This window comes from Tubulanus polymorphus, chromosome 6 (assembly GCF_964204645.1).
Source record: "Tubulanus polymorphus chromosome 6, tnTubPoly1.2, whole genome shotgun sequence".
NCBI classification, from domain to species: domain Eukaryota; kingdom Metazoa; phylum Nemertea; class Palaeonemertea; order Tubulaniformes; family Tubulanidae; genus Tubulanus; species Tubulanus polymorphus.
The window spans coordinates 6,125,508-6,143,513 of NC_134030.1; the positions used below are offsets into that span (position 1 = coordinate 6,125,508).

At 36.4% G+C, this 18,006-nt stretch overlaps 2 protein-coding genes and 1 non-coding gene across 3 annotated transcripts in view; 1 reads left to right on the plus strand and 2 right to left on the minus strand.

Moving 5' to 3' along the window:
- LOC141907270 (cubilin-like) overlaps window positions 1-17,151 on the minus strand; it is a 32,611-nt gene extending 15,460 nt beyond the window's left edge. Inside the window, exons 1-24 of the mRNA XM_074796870.1 lie at window positions 17,012-17,151; window positions 16,523-16,652; window positions 14,304-14,345; window positions 14,069-14,194; window positions 13,523-13,561; window positions 12,039-12,179; window positions 11,341-11,574; window positions 11,084-11,252; window positions 10,870-11,001; window positions 10,687-10,782; window positions 10,369-10,532; window positions 10,015-10,204; window positions 9,492-9,601; window positions 6,314-6,557; window positions 5,603-5,787; window positions 5,187-5,349; window positions 4,689-4,879; window positions 3,887-4,043; window positions 3,617-3,798; window positions 2,894-3,065; window positions 2,068-2,296; window positions 1,437-1,567; window positions 1,159-1,345; window positions 400-742 (exon numbers count right to left, since the gene is read on the minus strand). Of these exons, the coding sequence (XP_074652971.1) occupies window positions 400-742; window positions 1,159-1,345; window positions 1,437-1,567; window positions 2,068-2,296; window positions 2,894-3,065; window positions 3,617-3,798; window positions 3,887-4,043; window positions 4,689-4,879; window positions 5,187-5,349; window positions 5,603-5,787; window positions 6,314-6,557; window positions 9,492-9,601; window positions 10,015-10,204; window positions 10,369-10,532; window positions 10,687-10,782; window positions 10,870-11,001; window positions 11,084-11,252; window positions 11,341-11,574; window positions 12,039-12,179; window positions 13,523-13,561; window positions 14,069-14,194; window positions 14,304-14,345; window positions 16,523-16,652; window positions 17,012-17,151 (3,897 nt within the window). The remainder of the gene's footprint in view (window positions 1-399; window positions 743-1,158; window positions 1,346-1,436; window positions 1,568-2,067; window positions 2,297-2,893; window positions 3,066-3,616; window positions 3,799-3,886; window positions 4,044-4,688; window positions 4,880-5,186; window positions 5,350-5,602; window positions 5,788-6,313; window positions 6,558-9,491; window positions 9,602-10,014; window positions 10,205-10,368; window positions 10,533-10,686; window positions 10,783-10,869; window positions 11,002-11,083; window positions 11,253-11,340; window positions 11,575-12,038; window positions 12,180-13,522; window positions 13,562-14,068; window positions 14,195-14,303; window positions 14,346-16,522; window positions 16,653-17,011) is intronic.
- Window positions 7,269-9,164, plus strand: LOC141907891 (uncharacterized). The gene is made up of 2 exons (XM_074797646.1): window positions 7,269-7,436; window positions 7,534-9,164. Exons 1-2 carry the CDS (start codon window positions 7,301-7,303, stop codon window positions 8,949-8,951), a joined length of 1,554 nt encoding a protein of 517 aa, XP_074653747.1. The 5' UTR covers window positions 7,269-7,300; the 3' UTR covers window positions 8,952-9,164.
- A 766-nt stretch (window positions 17,152-17,917) lies between the features above and the next one.
- Trnav-uac (transfer RNA valine (anticodon UAC)) lies at window positions 17,918-17,990 on the minus strand. The gene has a single exon. It is a non-coding gene; the product is annotated as a tRNA-Val (tRNA).
- Window positions 17,991-18,006: the final 16 nt, after the last annotated feature.

Below are 18,006 nucleotides of genomic sequence, written 5' to 3' on the forward strand. Positions count from 1 at the left end.
ATATAAATACCACACTAAGAATGAGAATGAGTCCCAAATGTTTCCTTGATGAAGTTTCGCCCAGATGCTGGCCTCAAGAAAATTTGAGCATGCGTTACAAAAGAGTCACTCATTCATTACACTTTTTGATTCATCTTTGTCTAAAATATGCATATGATTCCATAATAACTTGCCAAATTGTCGAAGTTGCGAAATTCCTCCACTTTGCAACTAATTTTCAAAAACATAGCAACTTTACAAAAAGTTCCACTCTCAAACCCCCTCAAAGAAATGGCTAGCTATGGGCTTGTTTTCACTGAAGGTCTACTCAATTTTTCATTATCATTGTGGGATTATGCACATTAATATAAGCTCTATCAAAATATATCTTGATATCTTGAAGTATTTGTAAACGTCTACCTCGATGTGGTCGTATTTGCAAGTTGATGAATCTTCTAAATCCATATCCGAGAATATCAGTTTAATACGGCTTCCGCGAGCGACCTGTATGTTCCAGAAGCATTCGGTAGAATGGCTGTACGGTAACGGGTAATTCGGGGATACGAATGTACCGGTAGACGAGGTAAGATCAGCACCGCAACCGGTCGACGCGCCGTCGTAGTGAATACGAAATCCTTTCGCCGAGTTCGAATTGTCTGATTTGAATTTGATATAAAGACGGTTGCTATGCGATAGAATCTGCGAATCGATCTTAGTGCCGCAATACCGTCCAATCAGCGGCGACGATGGGTAACCTCCGTTTCTAAAATAATGTACACAATCATTAATGAATTTTGATAAGATAAAAACCCACTATTTACAAATTATAAGAATTCTAAAATCGAGAATTTATTTATTGCTACAATCTAAAATATAAGGACACAATGTTTCGATCTCATCCTAAGGATCATCGTCAGGTGTGAGATATAGACTACAAACAGGGGTATATAAACAGAAGAGAATACACCCGACGATGATCTCTAGGGCGAGATCGAAATGTCGTGTCCTTATATTTTAGATTGTATCAATAAATAAATTCTCGATTTTAGAATTCTTTTAATTTGTAAATAGTGGGTTTTTATCTTATCATCTGTTCACCACGTTTGAGTGTGGTTGTCGTGCTATTATTGAATTTTGTTGATGTTTTCCTTAATACTAAACTGAACAATAGAAAACTACCTGATTTCTACGTAATCATATCTACAATTAGAATGACTCTCCATCCCAAAGTCAGTGATATTCAAAACAATCTGGTGACTGCTGGGCAACACTATCGTCCAGACGCATTCCCGGGTATGCGGATAATTGGAGGGATAATTCGGACTGGTGATTTCTCCGACCAAAGTTTGTAATTGTCCTCCGCACACTATACAACGGAAAAACAAACTTACAATTTCAATAATGCCCCTCAGTCAAGCTCAGTGGGTCGAGGTATTTTAGGCTAGTGTTATACTTACAAAGAGTAGCATTAAGAGCCACGTATGACGCAGAGAATCCACCATAGGCTACAGTTCGATCAGATGCAAACTGTAAAGTCATTGTATTCTCAGTAGATGTCATCGATGGAGGTAAACCACTACCACAATATCTGTATTTAAAAAACAATAAAATAAGTTCTGATACATAATTATCGTTATCATTCTAATATCATTCCGGATCTTCAAAATATCTAAGATATATCCTTTAGTATACCGGTATATGACACATCGATTATACAGGGTGGCCCCTTTGTGTCCATTTACAAATCTCCTGAGTTTTTCCTGATTTTTCTATGCGATTACACCAAATTCCATTAGTGAATCTTGAGAAATTTCTCAAATTCATTCATTTGTCAGTGAATCATATACTGATAAAGGAACGCATGGTCAGCAGCATTATCCAAATTTCCTGAGTTTTCCAGGTTTTTGGTAAAATTTGTCAAATTCCATTAGTTATCCCTGATTTTGTCTAGATTCCCTGAGTTTTCCAAGTCACTGGCCACCCTGTAATATGTCTCTTCTTATCTATTTTTCTATCCAGCACATGAGAAAACAGTTTGAAACTTGTGGGATCGTCCCGGTTGGAAGGTGTAAAGAATTGAGTAATTACCTGCCAATTACTCCACCAGTGTCCGTGAACGTAGAATTATCCATCACCAACACATAATCGTATTTACAGTTTCGATTTTTTTCGATGCTGAACGTGTGGAATGTAAGTTGTATGATCAGCCCCTCGTCGACGTGAATGCGCCACTCGCAGAACGCTCCATGCGGGTAAACCTTCGGGAATCCAGGACTGCTGACTGTTCCATATGGAGCCGTCAGTGTACCACCACAATCTGCGCAGAGTATCAGAACAATGTACGAAGTGTATCATTTCAGTTAGCTTACTATAACATCTATCACTTAACACTCATTCCACTCATCTACCAAAACTACTATGCATTAGTAGTGAAAGCTCATATAAACTCAAATAAAATAGCTAACCTATAAAGTACTGTCTCTATATTTTACTGATATAACATCTGTTGAAAGAATAGGAAATTGTAAACATCGCATCTAAAATGCCACATTATACTTTTTTGGAGCTCTTAAAATTGAGGCCAAGTTAAAAGTTGTCTATAAAACTGGTTCCAGTAAATTAATTCAAACAAAATCAGTTTAAAAGAAATAATCAAGATGATTGTGGCAATTGTACAGGGTGGCCAGTTTAGATTAACTTTGTTTACCTGACTTGATCTACTAAGATTCCAATCCATTAACACAGTCAAATACGTAAGACATTGACATAACTGTTTGATTTTACGCATGATGTACCGGTAGCAATCTCAACATATTTCTATCACTTTTCCCTGATTTTTCTGCTTTTTTTTGTACAAAATTCCCTGGTAAGTGGCCACCCTCTGTTGCAATATCATTGATAAGATTCCACATACCCCCAGTACTGCTAGTTGTTGTGTATTTAACTTTGAATCCTCTGTTTTCAGTGCTGCCGTCCGTTTTGAATTTCATATATAATCTATGGGTACTGGAGTCGATCGCGCCAGGCATTTCACCTCCGCACAATCGTTTCAACATCGGAGAATTCGAAGAACCTCCATCACGAACCTTTAAATATAAACATGGCATTATTTCCGCATGCAAATCACCGGTAGATAAAGATACACGTAATGCCTAATAATAATCACAATCTAATCAGTGTTTAATAGCATATTGACAATGCTACTGGGGCAGGATTCAAGAATAATCCGCCAGGGTCAATAGCGGTTACTGGATTACGACGCTTCTACATTTCAATTAAATTCAACTTCTCTCATTAGTAGATGAATTTTTATTGAAATCTATACCATAGAATGAGAATGTGAATCTCATATCTATCTGATGTCTGGTGATTTTCGGTTTTAGAACCCTAAAAGTCAAGTTCAAATCTAATTTAAAATGAACTAATTGTTACTATGAGGCAGTGAATTTTTGCACCATCTCGCGTGTGCAGTACCCTATTGCATAAATATAACTTCTACTTTCAGCAGTCAAGTGATAAGTTGCGCGCCCAATTTCTCAAAGAAAGGTTATGAATGATTTCCAGGGGTAGTTAGGGTTGCAATTGCTCAAAGAAAGGTAAGGGTTGATTTCCAATCACTCCGCTGTTGTCACTTTACCTCAAGATAGTCGAATTCACAATCTACATCGCCTTCGACGTCGAATGCTTCAAATGTGAGAGTAATACGAGACCCGATTTCTTGTTCGATTAGATATACACACTCAGTGTTGCTAGGATACGATTCGGGATAATACACCGACTGAATCACTCCTGTAGGATTTCTATAAGTTCCGCCACAAGCTACGAATAAAAAAAAGTTCTTAATTTCTTCAAACAAATCTATCGGCCCATCGAAAAAATAAGAAACTGGATTTTAAATGGTGCTCACCTGTTGTGTAATGGATTTTGAAACCTTGACCTTCTGTCGATTCATCCGCGCGGAAGCGAATAAGTACGTTGTTACTGGTCGACATGAATGGTGCGGGTTCTTCATTACCGCAATAACGACCAACAAATGGAGAAGATCCTAATTCTCCATCTCTCACCTGAAAAAACACATATTTCAGACCTTTCACTCAACTGTTCAACTGTTCCTTAATTATCTACAGGGCAGTGATAAGACTAAGCAAAAGTTTGATTTTTCTTATCGGCTGAAGCAGTATCATTTCGAGTTGCGAGTGTTGGGAAATTTTATAGCGAGTCCCTTTACAGCTTACAGATTATTATCCATCTTAAAAAATCTATTTATTGCGTGTGTAGCTCGCAGAGTCTCTTCAATTGTTGGAAAATGTCCAAGAATTTACAATAGATAGATGCATCCAGATATATGACTAACTGCAATCATCAAAATTTCTTAAATGATTAACAGCCAGGGACTCATGAATCTCTATCATTTAGTCATTTAGATATAAATTTCGAGTTAAAATACTCATGGTGACATCTTGCAGGGCCATTCATAAATATCAAGTCAATTTAGCAATGCATGTGTGAATATACACACTCTGATGATTCCTTCAGTTGTAAATTTTGCCCGTTCCAGATACGGACCAAAATTAGTTACTAGTGGTATAGTGAATGCAGCTATTACAATTATTATCTTTGCAGAAAATAAGCCTAAATGACATCCCTGTATCTGACGCAAGTCTAGGTGATCTTTATAGAACTTAGAAAGAAATGGTAAAATCATCTACCTCGATGTAATCCCATATACAATCAGCATGGCCTTCTATATCAACGTCTACGAACGTGATGTTAACTCTTTCACCGACCGGTGCCGTAATCACCCATTCGCAGAATATCTGTCTCGTGTAACCTTGAGGATATCCGGGAGATGTAACGGTACCGGTGTCAGCGGTTACACGTCCTCCGCAGTTCGTTCCAGCTACAAAAAACGTTCAGATTTATAACAGGCTAGCACGGTGGCCATTTTCCCCTGATTTTTACATATGGTTTCATAAAATTACCCGAGTGAATGTAAACAAAATGTTGAAATTTCATATCATTGAATCACATACTAGTGAAGAAACAAGATCAATAGCATTATCCAAATTTTCCAGGTGTTTGGTAAAATTTCCTGAGTTTTCTCTGATTTTTCTGATTCCCGAAGTTTTCCAGTTCAGTGGCCACCCTGGTTAGTGAAAGGCCAAGGTTCGAGAGCTAATAATGAGGGCAAGTAGGGTTTTAATTACCAGACACAGCCGCATAAGTGATCATAAATCCGCGATCAGAAGCGTTAGCATCCGAATGAAATTTGAGCCATGCAGTTTTTCCCGAAGTTGATATCGGCAATACTGTTCTCGTACCACAGAATTTTCCCAGCAAATTACTAGAAGCTTCTCCACCATCACGAATCTGAAATCATGATGACATAATCCATTTGCATGCAGTGATTACTATTTTCATGATTATCGTTATCATTATTCATTATTTTGTTAAGGGAGTTATATACATATTGTACCAGTGATTTGGCTATGTAATGTTGTACTCATTGCTTTTATTACGGCACTAATTATCTCCAATTAGGACCAGTATTGTATAACATATTTGTGCATATATATCACACATCATTATTCATATAATCAAACTTCTGTATAAAAAGAATTACCTCAAGATAGTCATTCGTACAATTATTCTGTGAGAGTTCGATATGAAGCGATGCAAAAGTGAATAAAAATTTTTTTCCAGGGTCGGCATTGAAGAGCCAAACGCAGTCAGAATTGTGAGGATAATTTGAGGGATATCCAGGACTCATCACCGTACCAGAATTCGATACGAACGACCCCCCGCAGCCTGAAAATATCAACAATTATCGACCAACTTCAACAGATTGTGATTGAACATGAGATTAACCTACAGAGAATCCCAAAATATTAACAAAAATATTTTACAGCTGGAAAATGTTTCCTTGAGGCAATAGTATTTTATTAGTTTGGTTTAGTAGTTTATCACTAGCAGTTTATCATCAAGGAAACATTATCGGACTTACATAAATAATGATACCATAAAAATTGATACCTTATTTCTCCTAATCACGTGGAACATTCTGTAAAGTGCGATACAATTTGTAATCTGGTTCATTTCTACAACTGACGGGTCTGTTATGGTAAAATTAACCGTGATTTTTAAAAAAGTAATGTACAGGGTAGATAGGTGGCCGGCTGGGGCAACTTCCAACTTCATTTTCATTATCATTGTGGGGTTCTCCATAGATTATCGTAATAACCTGGACTATAGTAGTTCTTATCAATACTTGTCGAACATGAGAACATTTATAGATCTCAGAATCATTGAGAATCAACTCGGAAAATTATCTTACCTTCATCGATCGTATTCCAATTGAAAGCGAATCCCTCGTCGCTGGTCGACGAATCAGATTCAAACTTGATTCGCATAAAATTCTGCGTCGTGTTGATCGGATTGCCGTTATTCGGTATATCCGTGCCGCAATACTGACCGATTACACGCGAGTTTACGGTTGAACCATCGTAAATCTTGATATCGTCGTAGTCGCAATCTACATCATCTTCCAGGGCAAATTTAGTGAATTTCAATTGAATGATCTGTACAATGACAATAAAAACAAACAGTTATTTAATAGTGCAACAAAGTAACTGTAATCACACCTGACAATGATCTCTAGGGTGAGAGGGTCGTGTTCTTACATTTTAGATTGTATCAATAAATAAATTCTCGATTTTAGAATTCTTTTAATTTGTAAATAGTGGGTTTTTATCTTATCATCTGTTCACCACGTTTGAGTGTGGTTATCGTACTATTAACTGTAATCAGTATAGAATTTACTCAGGTAAGTGGGTACAAACGGACTGGTTACCACAAAGTGTTTGAGCTGGTAGTTTAATCAAAGTTTTGACTCTTCCGGAATACTGAGATACAAAAATTGTACAGAATTTGTGAAATGTATATATACATGTGATCCAGAATGACCTAGTTTTATTATTTTCTCATGTTTATTGTGGGATTCTTGTTATGTTATCGTCTCAACACGGATAGTGTTTTATCAATGGTGAACATTGTCCTTCCCTATATTATTCAATAACTTTTACAAAATGTCGAATCTTGGGGGCAAGTTGTATCGATTTGTATTTTGACGACAGTTTTTAATCATAGCTGATACACTAATATTGCATTTGAAATGTGACATACATCGGTATAGGGCGAATAATGCATTGATTTTGGGTCAATTTTGCGATAAACGGATTACAAGCACTGGAACAATTACAGAGTTTTCCAACAGATAAGGTTTTCATACGCTACTTGCCATACTGCACGAACAGCATTGAAAATGCTCCAGGTATTCTTATTGCCATATATGGGATTACCATTAATTACTCTATTAATCGGAGTGGTCATACTAGTGATACAGAAAAGCTTTTACAAAAGAAATGACGGCATACCAGCAGATATTCTGCGTCGAATGGGTGAGTATGAAAGTGATTGTATCTCATTTAAACAAACTTCGATTCTTCACGAAAATGCTCACACAATTTGCCGATTGTATTTTCACTTACTCCACAGGTAAAACTGGACGAAAGCTAGGAAAACAAGAACTACTCTACGTTTATGAAATAGAGTTTGAAAATAATCTTCTTGATAGTAACGCCATATTCCTCGAATCAAAAGTCGAACTAACTGAAAGAATCGTCGTTCGTTCGTTGGAGTTTCTATGGAAACGACATCCAATGTTACGAATGAAAATCAACAGTTTTGTCAACAACAGATGCCGTGAAGATGTTTACTTTTTTCAAGAAATTGGTGAAACACCGATTTTAGATTTTGAAACAGAAAACACTAACGATTGGATGCAAGTTCTTTATGATGAATTTAAGAGAAAGTTTGATATAAAAACTGGGCCACTGTGGAGAGTGAAAATGTTACCAGGAGCGAAACAGGAGAATGGGAAATTTCAACATATTTTTTTATTTACATTTTTCCATTCAATCATTGATGGCACCTCAATCATTCACATATATCGAGAATTCATTGAGAATTTAGAAGTTTTATTGAGTGGATCTGAACCAATTGTGAAAAGTCTCCCAACTCTACCGTCAATAGAGGAAATATTCGCTGATGAGTTACGACCCAGTTTCACTGAAAAACTCATCAGCATTTTTAGGTCTGCAAACAATTACTGTTTCCCGCAACAACCGAGTAATAATCAAACCGAAATAAGCAAAGATTTTGTTGACGCGTTTAAAGTGAATAAACCGCGATCAAGTCGGCTTTATCCAATAGAATTTGATGAAAATGAAACAGCTTTGATAATCAAGAAAAGTAAGAATATGGGAATACGTATACATTCCATCGCCACAGCAACAGCAGCAGTTGCTTTACGGAGACTGATGAACAAACACAGCGTCAAAGTTGGACAGAGTTTTAATCTGAAGACCAACAATCCAGTTTCACTAAGGAATGTCCCTCACAAGAGAATCAAAAATGATTCGATTGGATGCATGATTCTCCTAGGACTAAATATTAGTGCATCTATACCACTAAATCCTACAGAATCAGATTTCTGGAAATTAGCATCACAGTTTCAAACGAAACTTCAAAATGCTATAAATGACGGGGGCCACCTTAGAACGAAAAAACAGATGGATTTATGTAATGTTCTCAGTAAAGAGGCATCAATAGCGGCTCATCAACCTCGAGAAGATTGGCAACGTTCAACGGATATAGTCATTTCTAACAGAGGCTCACATGAAGTCGTGCCTAAAAGTTCCGAAGGCAAAAACATAAAATTCCTGAAAACATTTTACGGAATAGGAACCTGCTACCACGACTACTATTGTTTGATGAGTATGTTTTTGTGTACGATTGATGGCAGACTTTCGTGGACGTTGCAATACCGTTCTCAACTGATGGCAGAAGATGTAGCAGCTGATTATTGTACAATGATCAAATCAGTAATCGCTGAATATTGTCATCAAAGTTAAATCTAGCACTACTATAATTACAATTGCTGCCTGGCTATTCCTCGGCTTTGTTACCTGGCTGCATATGATGAAACTCCAGACTTATAAAGAAAGATTAAGTCGAAACGCTAAGATACATTGAATTTCATTTTTATCGTGGGATTTATTAGTTGGTAGTTGGTAATTTAGTATTATTAAAGATTTTTAATTTAGATAGTAAGAGGATATTAGATAAAAATTCTGAAAAGAGATAAAAGATATCTAATTTATATAGTAATATTTAACTAATAACATAATGTATTATAGTTCATATTTCTGATAATGAAATGTATGATTAGTCACTTATTTGCAAGTTACTTATCATAATTATTACTTATAATTCATAACTAAACAATTAGCTTATATTATCTGTAAACTGTTTTAATTCTACTCTGATGCACGGACGAATAAATACTGATCTGACAACTGTATGTTATTTGAATTTGTCTATTTCTTTAAAGGAGCTAGTTCCCCTCGCTCTGCAGCAAGCAACGGCAAACGAACACCCCGCACGACACATACCTTGCCGATAGTAGTAGATATTGTCCATACACAATATTTATCAGGTGGATATAAACCATTTAATGGGAATCGCACAGTTCCACTATTACCAGTCAAAGTACCACCACACGCTACAAATATATGATATTCACTCACATCATGCTCGCGTTTATAACCATTAAGATTATTGCTAATGACCGGCAATTTCAGCTTAGTTTAGTTTATTTCGCTCAGCAAAAAGACATTTGCTTAGAGCATAGAAAAATATTACAATACATCCGTAAATACATAAATATGTGTAGGATAGACAATAATATCACTTACATAAACATATATAGACATGGCTACAAGTTATACTATAAATTCAATTCACTTTTCCCATTTGCCCTTTCGGCACTACTAGTACAATGAAAGTGTGAAGCTTACTTAAGTAGTAGGCTCGCCTTTTTAAATGAAGCAAATTCATCAATTCATATTAAAAATGTTACACGGAAGATTATCGAGTCATTCCAAAAAATAATTTCATGCAATATACCATACTTACATTGTTGTTCTTCTTCGCAGAAGCGTCCGATGTAGTTGTCACGGCACGTGCATAGGAACGAAGATGAATCTAACGACAGACATGTTCCACCGTTCTGACACGGGTGGCTGTCACACAACAAAACACGCGTTTCACAGCGGTCTCCGGTGAAATGAGGTTTACATCGACAATAGTAACTAGCTCCGTTGTGCTGTTAAGAAATGAATATCAACACATTGTTTACAGGAAGATCTCGATTATTTTTACTTTGACTACACTACACCACCATGGGATTGGACATCTTGTCTCATTTGGCGTGAACGAATGTCTCTATACCTTTGTTTACGTTTTTAATTCACAAATAGCTGCACTTACGATACAAGATCCTTGGTTAAGACAAGGACTTATGTTACACTGATTGCTCGGAGCCTGGGTCACACTACCGCCAGTAGATCCACCATCGTGAGGTAAACAACCGAGCTGGCCTTCGCCATTCCCCACATAACCTGTAGGACACTGACATGATCGTCCAGAAATTCCTGCAAAATCGAATAAACAATGACGGCATTTGCTCAGGTCCATATTTACTGTTCATGATGACTTAGATAAATCGTTAACTTTGACTTAGAAACCTCCATCAATTATTCTCAACCCTGGAGTCTTATCTTCCGGATAATAACACTTTTACTGTACCTGGAGCTTCTCTGCAGGTCGCTCTGGGATGACAACCTCCATTGTTCGTGCGACAAACTCCTTGCCAGATACAACTCTTTCCATTACCGCTGAAACCTGCAATTTGTCATCACAACTATTCAACATAAGCTCATACTCTATCAAACTGAGGGATTGAAACTGAAGATAGAGCATCACACATACCAGGTGGACAATCTCCACATCTGAAAGATCCTATAGTGTTAATACACTCCACTCGGGGCGCTAGCGAGCAACCTCCGTTCATGTTTTCGCATTCGTTGATATCGTAACAATGTACTCCGTTACCAGTGTAACCTGTTTTAACGTAGAACATAGCAGATAATAAATAAAACACATTCTCACGATTGTTTAAAGTGCAAATGTTCGGAGTGCGAACCTGGAGGGCAAGCTGCACAGTGATACGATCCAGGTAAGTTAATGCATTGAACTCGTGGATTCTGCGAACAAGGCGGATGATTAGAGGAACATTCGTCAACATCTTCAGTACAAGCAGGGCTTCCACTCCTGGTCGTCCATCCAACTTCGCATAAACATTTATATTTTGCCTGAAAGCAACGCCAAAAATTCATTAAGAGTTTGTACATCCTTTTTACGGTAGTTTAGATCAGGGGTTCTGCACTAGCTATTTTTTACCTGTCCTTTGACAATTCGTTTTAGGTTGATGCAAGTTCCGTGACCGCACATTTCTGCGTTCGATGATGATGTACAGTCATCATGGGCGGACGTACAGTGAACGCCGAACCAATTAGACGTGCAATCGCATCGATACGATCCTGGTAAATTCCTACAGGTGGCGCCATTCTGACAGCCGAGATCGGTGTTTGCGAATCGACCGCATTCGTTGACATCTTGTTCACAATTCTTTCCCTGAATAAAAGGACAAATTATGGTAAACATTGTGTAAATTGAGACCGGCAAAAAAAGTTACTTACTGAAACAAATTCAACGAAGGAAATAAGAATTAATATTGAACCTTGCATAAAGGATGTCTTAGTTAATCATATCGGATTGCCTTCAAGGGAGAAAACTAATTTACTGTCGACAGGCAACTGTCGATCATTTGACAAATTTTGAACTGTTTATCTATGTCCGAGTAATTTTTCTCTTTTCTTTGGAAATGATAACAATTCGCCCGACTTAGAGAATGGAATCCACTTCATTTTAGGCATTTTGGGATGAAATATTTGTCAATCCAAAATCAGGAAAATGAATAGAAACTTACGGTCGAGATTCCTTCCTAGCCAATTTTCCGACTTACAGCGAGTTCTACTGTACATGTTTATTTTTTGAGTAAAATAGATGGAAAATCAAGAGAGTGGAGTTTTATTTACCTCCCAGTTCGGCAGACATTGGCAGACATAACCGTTGTAAGAATCGATACACGAACCTCCGTGTTGACACGGCGAACTATTGCATTCATTCTGATTCAACAATGTCCATAATCGAGTCACCTTAGTCTCCAACGCATTTATCTAAAATTCGAAAAAATGAATGGCAGTGACCAATACAGATCCAGAAAAAATCACCAACGGATAGAGCATTTTTCACCATGAACCCAAAAATTGAAACATGTCATATACATTTAAGCCAATCATATATCGATAACCTTGTATTAAGAAGAGTCTTAGAATAACATAGTACATAGTGCAAATAATAGATGAAGTGTTATTATCGCCATAATTGTCGAATACAATGTATTTAGGTGTATTGCAATTGTGCAATCAAATTTGCGTGAATGTCAAAAAGAAATTGGGTAAGTAAAAGTAGTAAAAGTGTAGATTATTTCAATATTTGATTCATCATGATTTACTACATCGATTATAGACTTACCTCTGAAATTCCTTGATTGTTTTACTTTTCAAACACTAGATAAATGCTTTAGATGGTCATGCATATTGTCGATATATTATAAACATATGTATTAAAACTCATGCGGTAGATTATATTTGAGAACTATGATGATATACCCTAGATTTCAGCACTCTTATTTTACCACCACCACCAGTAGCGGGTGCAGAAGTTGAGGACACCTGGAAGCAGTATACGGCAAAAATATTTCACACTGATTAGAACAAAAAATAATAATAATGCTACATGCCTAGAAAAGTGAAAGAAAACCACAGAAACCTAAAGCAAAGAATTGAATGCGACACAGACAATGATTACATGAATTCATCAAACTAGTTGCTCATTTTTAATGGATGGTTGAGGTATTTTCCTCTTTAACCATCCAGTAGGTGTTCGTCATATGCTGGTTTTTTAGAGGAGCTCCATTCATTCCATATTAGAAAAACATTGTCGAAGCCGGATTTGATCAAAACATTGGAAATAAAGCTTATTTTCAGAACGATCTGCAGCCATTACATTAACTTGCTACTGGGAAAAAGCAACAGTCAATATTGATAGAACAGAGACAACAATTCATTAACAGGGATGGCTGAGTAGAGGTAATTGATTTCCAACAGGGGTGGATATAAAAACCACTTGCAGAGAACACTGCCCCCTATGTATCAAAGCTTTGACGCTTTCACAGACAGGGGGCAATCTATCAATCAATCTATTATCTGCAACTTTGAATATTCAGAGCAACAAGTTTCCGGATAAACTAAAAGTCAACTATCGATGCCGCATAAGAAATAATAACTTACTGCGTTATATTGAAATCCTATATGAGCATGAAGATATACACACATACATATATATGTATATATTGTATGTAAATGTTGTTAGGTCAAGATTGATATATGATGAAATTATTGTCATTAAATAATTCAGCAAGAAGTTTAACTTATTATGTATAATAGGATGATGATACCTTGTCACTGAGATTATCAGTATTTTCTATTGCAGTCAACTAGACAGAACAAGTTCAACAAGAAGCTTTAATGAATTATATTTGATTGGCCTTTACTACGGGAGCAATTATCGCGTAAAATTGCGTACGCTACTGAAAACAGATCATTTATCGATTCATTTCAAAAGCGGAGTTGGTATTTTTCGAAGAAGGTAGACCTGAAAATTTGAATGGGTACTTATTTCGAAAAGGGCAGATTTGGCAATGTGAGGGTTGCATCAAAGAATTAAATATGAACTTGAACTTGACCTAGCGAGCAAAAATTGGCGTGGCTTCTAGTAGCCCTCCCATGGAGAGTTTAAGACTAAAGGGGCTTTTCTGGCCCTCATTACAACCCATTTGGATTTATTCTTTGTCCTTTCAAAATTTTCTTTGCAAAAAAAGTTTCCAGACTTTTTGGAGAGCGCACATTTTTTTAATTTGAAGGGATTGGGAACAGTCCACTCGGCCCCCGCCCTTGCAATTAACAGTATCAGTATATAATGTGTATTTGCTGAAAATGTTTACCTGGTCTTGAAGAGTTTTGATTTGCGATTTGAGATGTGCTAATTGACTAACGATCTCGTCATTAGGTGGTGGAGTTATTCGTGCCTGTTGTTCCAGCTGCGTGAGACGACTTTCAAATGATGATTGCTGCAAGTACATTTTTAACAAGACAAACATGTAGTCATTAGAGTACATGATTTCGCCGGTGATTGCGCTTGATTGGAAATTAACTTGATCACAAAATGAGTCGACTTACAGCAGTTTTAGTTTCCGAAAGTGTTTTATTGAAGCCTTGTACCTGAAATAGATGATCAATGTCAACTTTAATTCTTCAATATTATGCTCAGTTAGGTACGCTTAACCATTGGTGACACATGTCCATGTGAAAATATATATATAGAGATAAATAGAGAATCCAGCACAAATGTAATGAGAAAGATGAAGTCCAATAAGTTTCCTTTGAGCTCATGATTTATAGATTCGACTATAACCTAATAGCAAAAATACATTTGCTACTAGTCAGAAAAATACATTTGATAACATTCATCTTCGGGAATGAATTGAATACAGTCGAAACTTTTCGGACTTCATCTTCCTCATTATAATTAGTGTGGAATTCTCTGTACAACACGTTCAGCGTTATAGCACAGATATTTAGAAGAAAGTCACTGGCATCTTAGAAGTAGAACGTTGGCAGAATCAAAAAATTAAGGAACCGAAAGTGTTTCATCACTACGTCATATTAGTATTATTAAGACGACATAATTTTATTGCGATGTTTACTTGGCAATAACTCATATAGTACTTTGTCATATCCCGCTAGCTCTGAGCCCATTAAAACCATCTTGAATTCTACGAAATTGTTATCATCCGCTACATTAAAGTAGCTCTCTATACTGCCGCAATAACAATTGACCATTAAATAACTGTGTATTCAAGTACTATATACAACAGAAAACTGAAGAGAACTATGACAGCTTTAACGGTACTTTCTTATATAGTCTGCATTCCACGCGAAGTCCTCTGCAGTTAGTTTGTCAAAGGGAATTTCGCATGCAAAACCCCAAGGTTACTTTCAATACTAAATGTATATTACAAAGAATGGGATTTATGTTTATGTTTTTCCCACACATATCATTTGAATACTTAACATTTTATATAAATCTTGATTAAAATCGATAACAACTGGGTACGACACTCCAAACTCACACTGAAATAAAACCTGATTATAAGAGAGTTAGAGAGTCTGTTGATTTCGCTAATCAAAATCTGTAAGCAGTTTCAGTTTAGACTAATTAGTTGTTTGGCCAGTTTATAATCAGTTTATAATCGGACTTGTAACTGATACTGCCATTCCCTAAATCGCACCACTTCAGCGAGAAATCTAATCTCGCAGAAACAACCAGACCTCTTTATACAACAAGGGGCTTTGTAATTTTCTACAGAAAACTAAGTATTTACATGGCACTCATATTACAAAACCCTCTTACATAACCGCACATTCAAAATTACCGCATATAGAATTATATTTCTTAATATGATATGTCCTTTGTGAAACAATTTCTTACTGAGCTTTGTCTTTCTACACCACATATATACAGGAAAATTCAATAGTTACTGTATTTGAAAAAAAGTTAACATAACTTTGTGACGACGGCAGCCAAGGAAAATACCGGTATGCCTGCAAGCTCGCGCATTCTAAATCGGTAAAAACATGTACATCTATGCTATCACAAACACGGAAAAGGAGAAGGAGCGTCCTGCTTATTAGAGAACCAGAACAGATGTTAATTGCGATAAAGATTGAAATCTGAATTGCTGCAAGTGACCCGAGTGATTTTCTACTGCATATATACAGCATGCCTTATAGTGGTGTATAATACTACTATCAGATTATTGTTTTCCATACAATAGACACTCACCAGTATGGAATCAACATACATTCACTACTTTATTCAAAGATAACCGAACATTCTTTATACACTAACAGTTCAATAATTAGCCCAGAACTTACGACTACTGATATTGATAAACATCTGATATGAATGTACCAACCGGCATCAATTTTTAAACTTATCCAGACATCTGTATATATTAGTTGTCTGGAAGCAAAACGATTTTAAAGATGAAGAAAATCTTTCATGAATCACGCTAAGATCATGGTCAATTGTAGAATTTAAGCAGGGGTTCAAGTAAAAAATTTAGCATGAATACAATAGGACTTACACTTGGTTTCGAAGTAATAATAAAGAAAATCCGAAATAGCAAATTTAGACTAACCTTTATTTTTTGCACAGGGCAAAAATTCATGAAAAATTGTTGATTTTTTTATATTTAGTCTAATCTGATGTAATAATTAACTGAAATTAATATAATTTGAATGCGGGTACTAATCCCCTAGGCTAGAAAGAAGACGATGCATCAAAAATTATTTGTAATGATTTGTTCTTTATAACTACAATTGATTATACTTACAACTGAGATGACATCGTTTAGACTGGTATCATCGATTTTAACTAAACCTCCTGGTGCTGTTTTGAACACAATGTTGCGATTAGGAACAGTTTGGAATATCACATTTCCATTGCTAGTAACTATCCTTGGTCTGGATGTCAATAAAAACAAGAAGTACATTAAGAACTGAATACATGGTTTAACTAAAATATTTGACACTACAAAATTCACTAATTAAATTAAATTAAAGAATTATATCAAGTTACAGTAACACGCACAGTAAAAGAATTAATTTTTGTTATTTGGAATTTGAAGACATAACAGGTTGTTTTTTATTTCTCAAACTACTGAAAAGAAACAGAATAAATGAAAGCGCTACAAAACATTGATTTTTTTTCTCATTGTATTCGGTTTATTAGACAAGAACGCAGTGGAAGCGCGAAAATATCAATCCATTCAAAATTAAATGCGCGCAAATCACGCACACCCCCAGTTTCTGATTTCACTTACGTTTCTGGATCCAGCGATTTTTTCTCACGTGAATTCCTGCGTTGTGCAAAACCCTGATAATCAGTGACAATGCACGATAAAACTAACAACACTATTGAAATATGATTGCGAAGGTACGTATACGTCCATCTCCTAGCCATGTTTTAGCTACACTAGGATTTCCCCCAGCGTCTTAATCGGGTCATTAGTTTGAGCCATTATTCTAGAGGGGTTACAAGTTACGCGCCCTTTAATGAAACAAGTAGAAAAAGTAATTGTGCCTTGAATTCAGACTCTAGTGCCCTAAACAACAAAGACAAAGGCTATATACAACATTTTGAATTCTTTTAAATTCTTATTTTGATGGAGAATGATTGTGGTTGGAATGACGTATTACTCTCTGAGGAATAGACTGGTCCCGTTGGTACAGAGCAGTACGACTCGACTGTGTGGACCTTTCTTTAGACGTGACCTTCTTTCAGTGACAATGCAAGTTGCTGTCGCGTTTATTCCATGTCTTCGCAGTGCGCTCAAGTCCTCTCAACACAAAATTGGACTGAGAGGGTTACACTTGACACTGATAACAAAATGTGAACAATAAATTTTTTAGACTATTCAAACCGGGTAGAATCTTTTCGATATTTTAGCCTTTAGTTAGCAACTGATACAAATATGAAAAAGGCCCACAATCAAATTTCATGAGGACATTCATCGGAACTATAATGAAAATAAATATTTATAAAAATCCCACCAAGAACCTTGGCAGCGTCTGGGATAACAACACAAGATCGTAGAGCGACGGGGTGAAATAAAAATAGGTATAACCAAAATTTCATTGAGTTTTTGGTATAACCGATCCAGTTGATTTAAATAAGGACGAAACCGATCCAGTTGAGATGGATATAATGGATATAATGCAAAAAAGTGAGGTTTCAGCGGGGCTCGAACCCGCGACCTTCTGCGTGTAAAGCAGACGTGATAACCACTACACTATGAAACCGCGCTGGAATAATCAG

What these genes read in the sequence shown, in the direction of transcription:
- LOC141907891 (XM_074797646.1), top strand. Translation starts at nt 7,301, where the DNA reads ATGCTCCAGGTATTCTTATTGCCATATATGGGATTACCATTAATTACT. An exon ending in AGATATTCTGCGTCGAATGG is followed by an intron (nt 7,437 to 7,533) that starts GTGAGTATGAAA and finishes CTTACTCCACAG; the next exon opens with GTAAAACTGGACGAAAGCTA.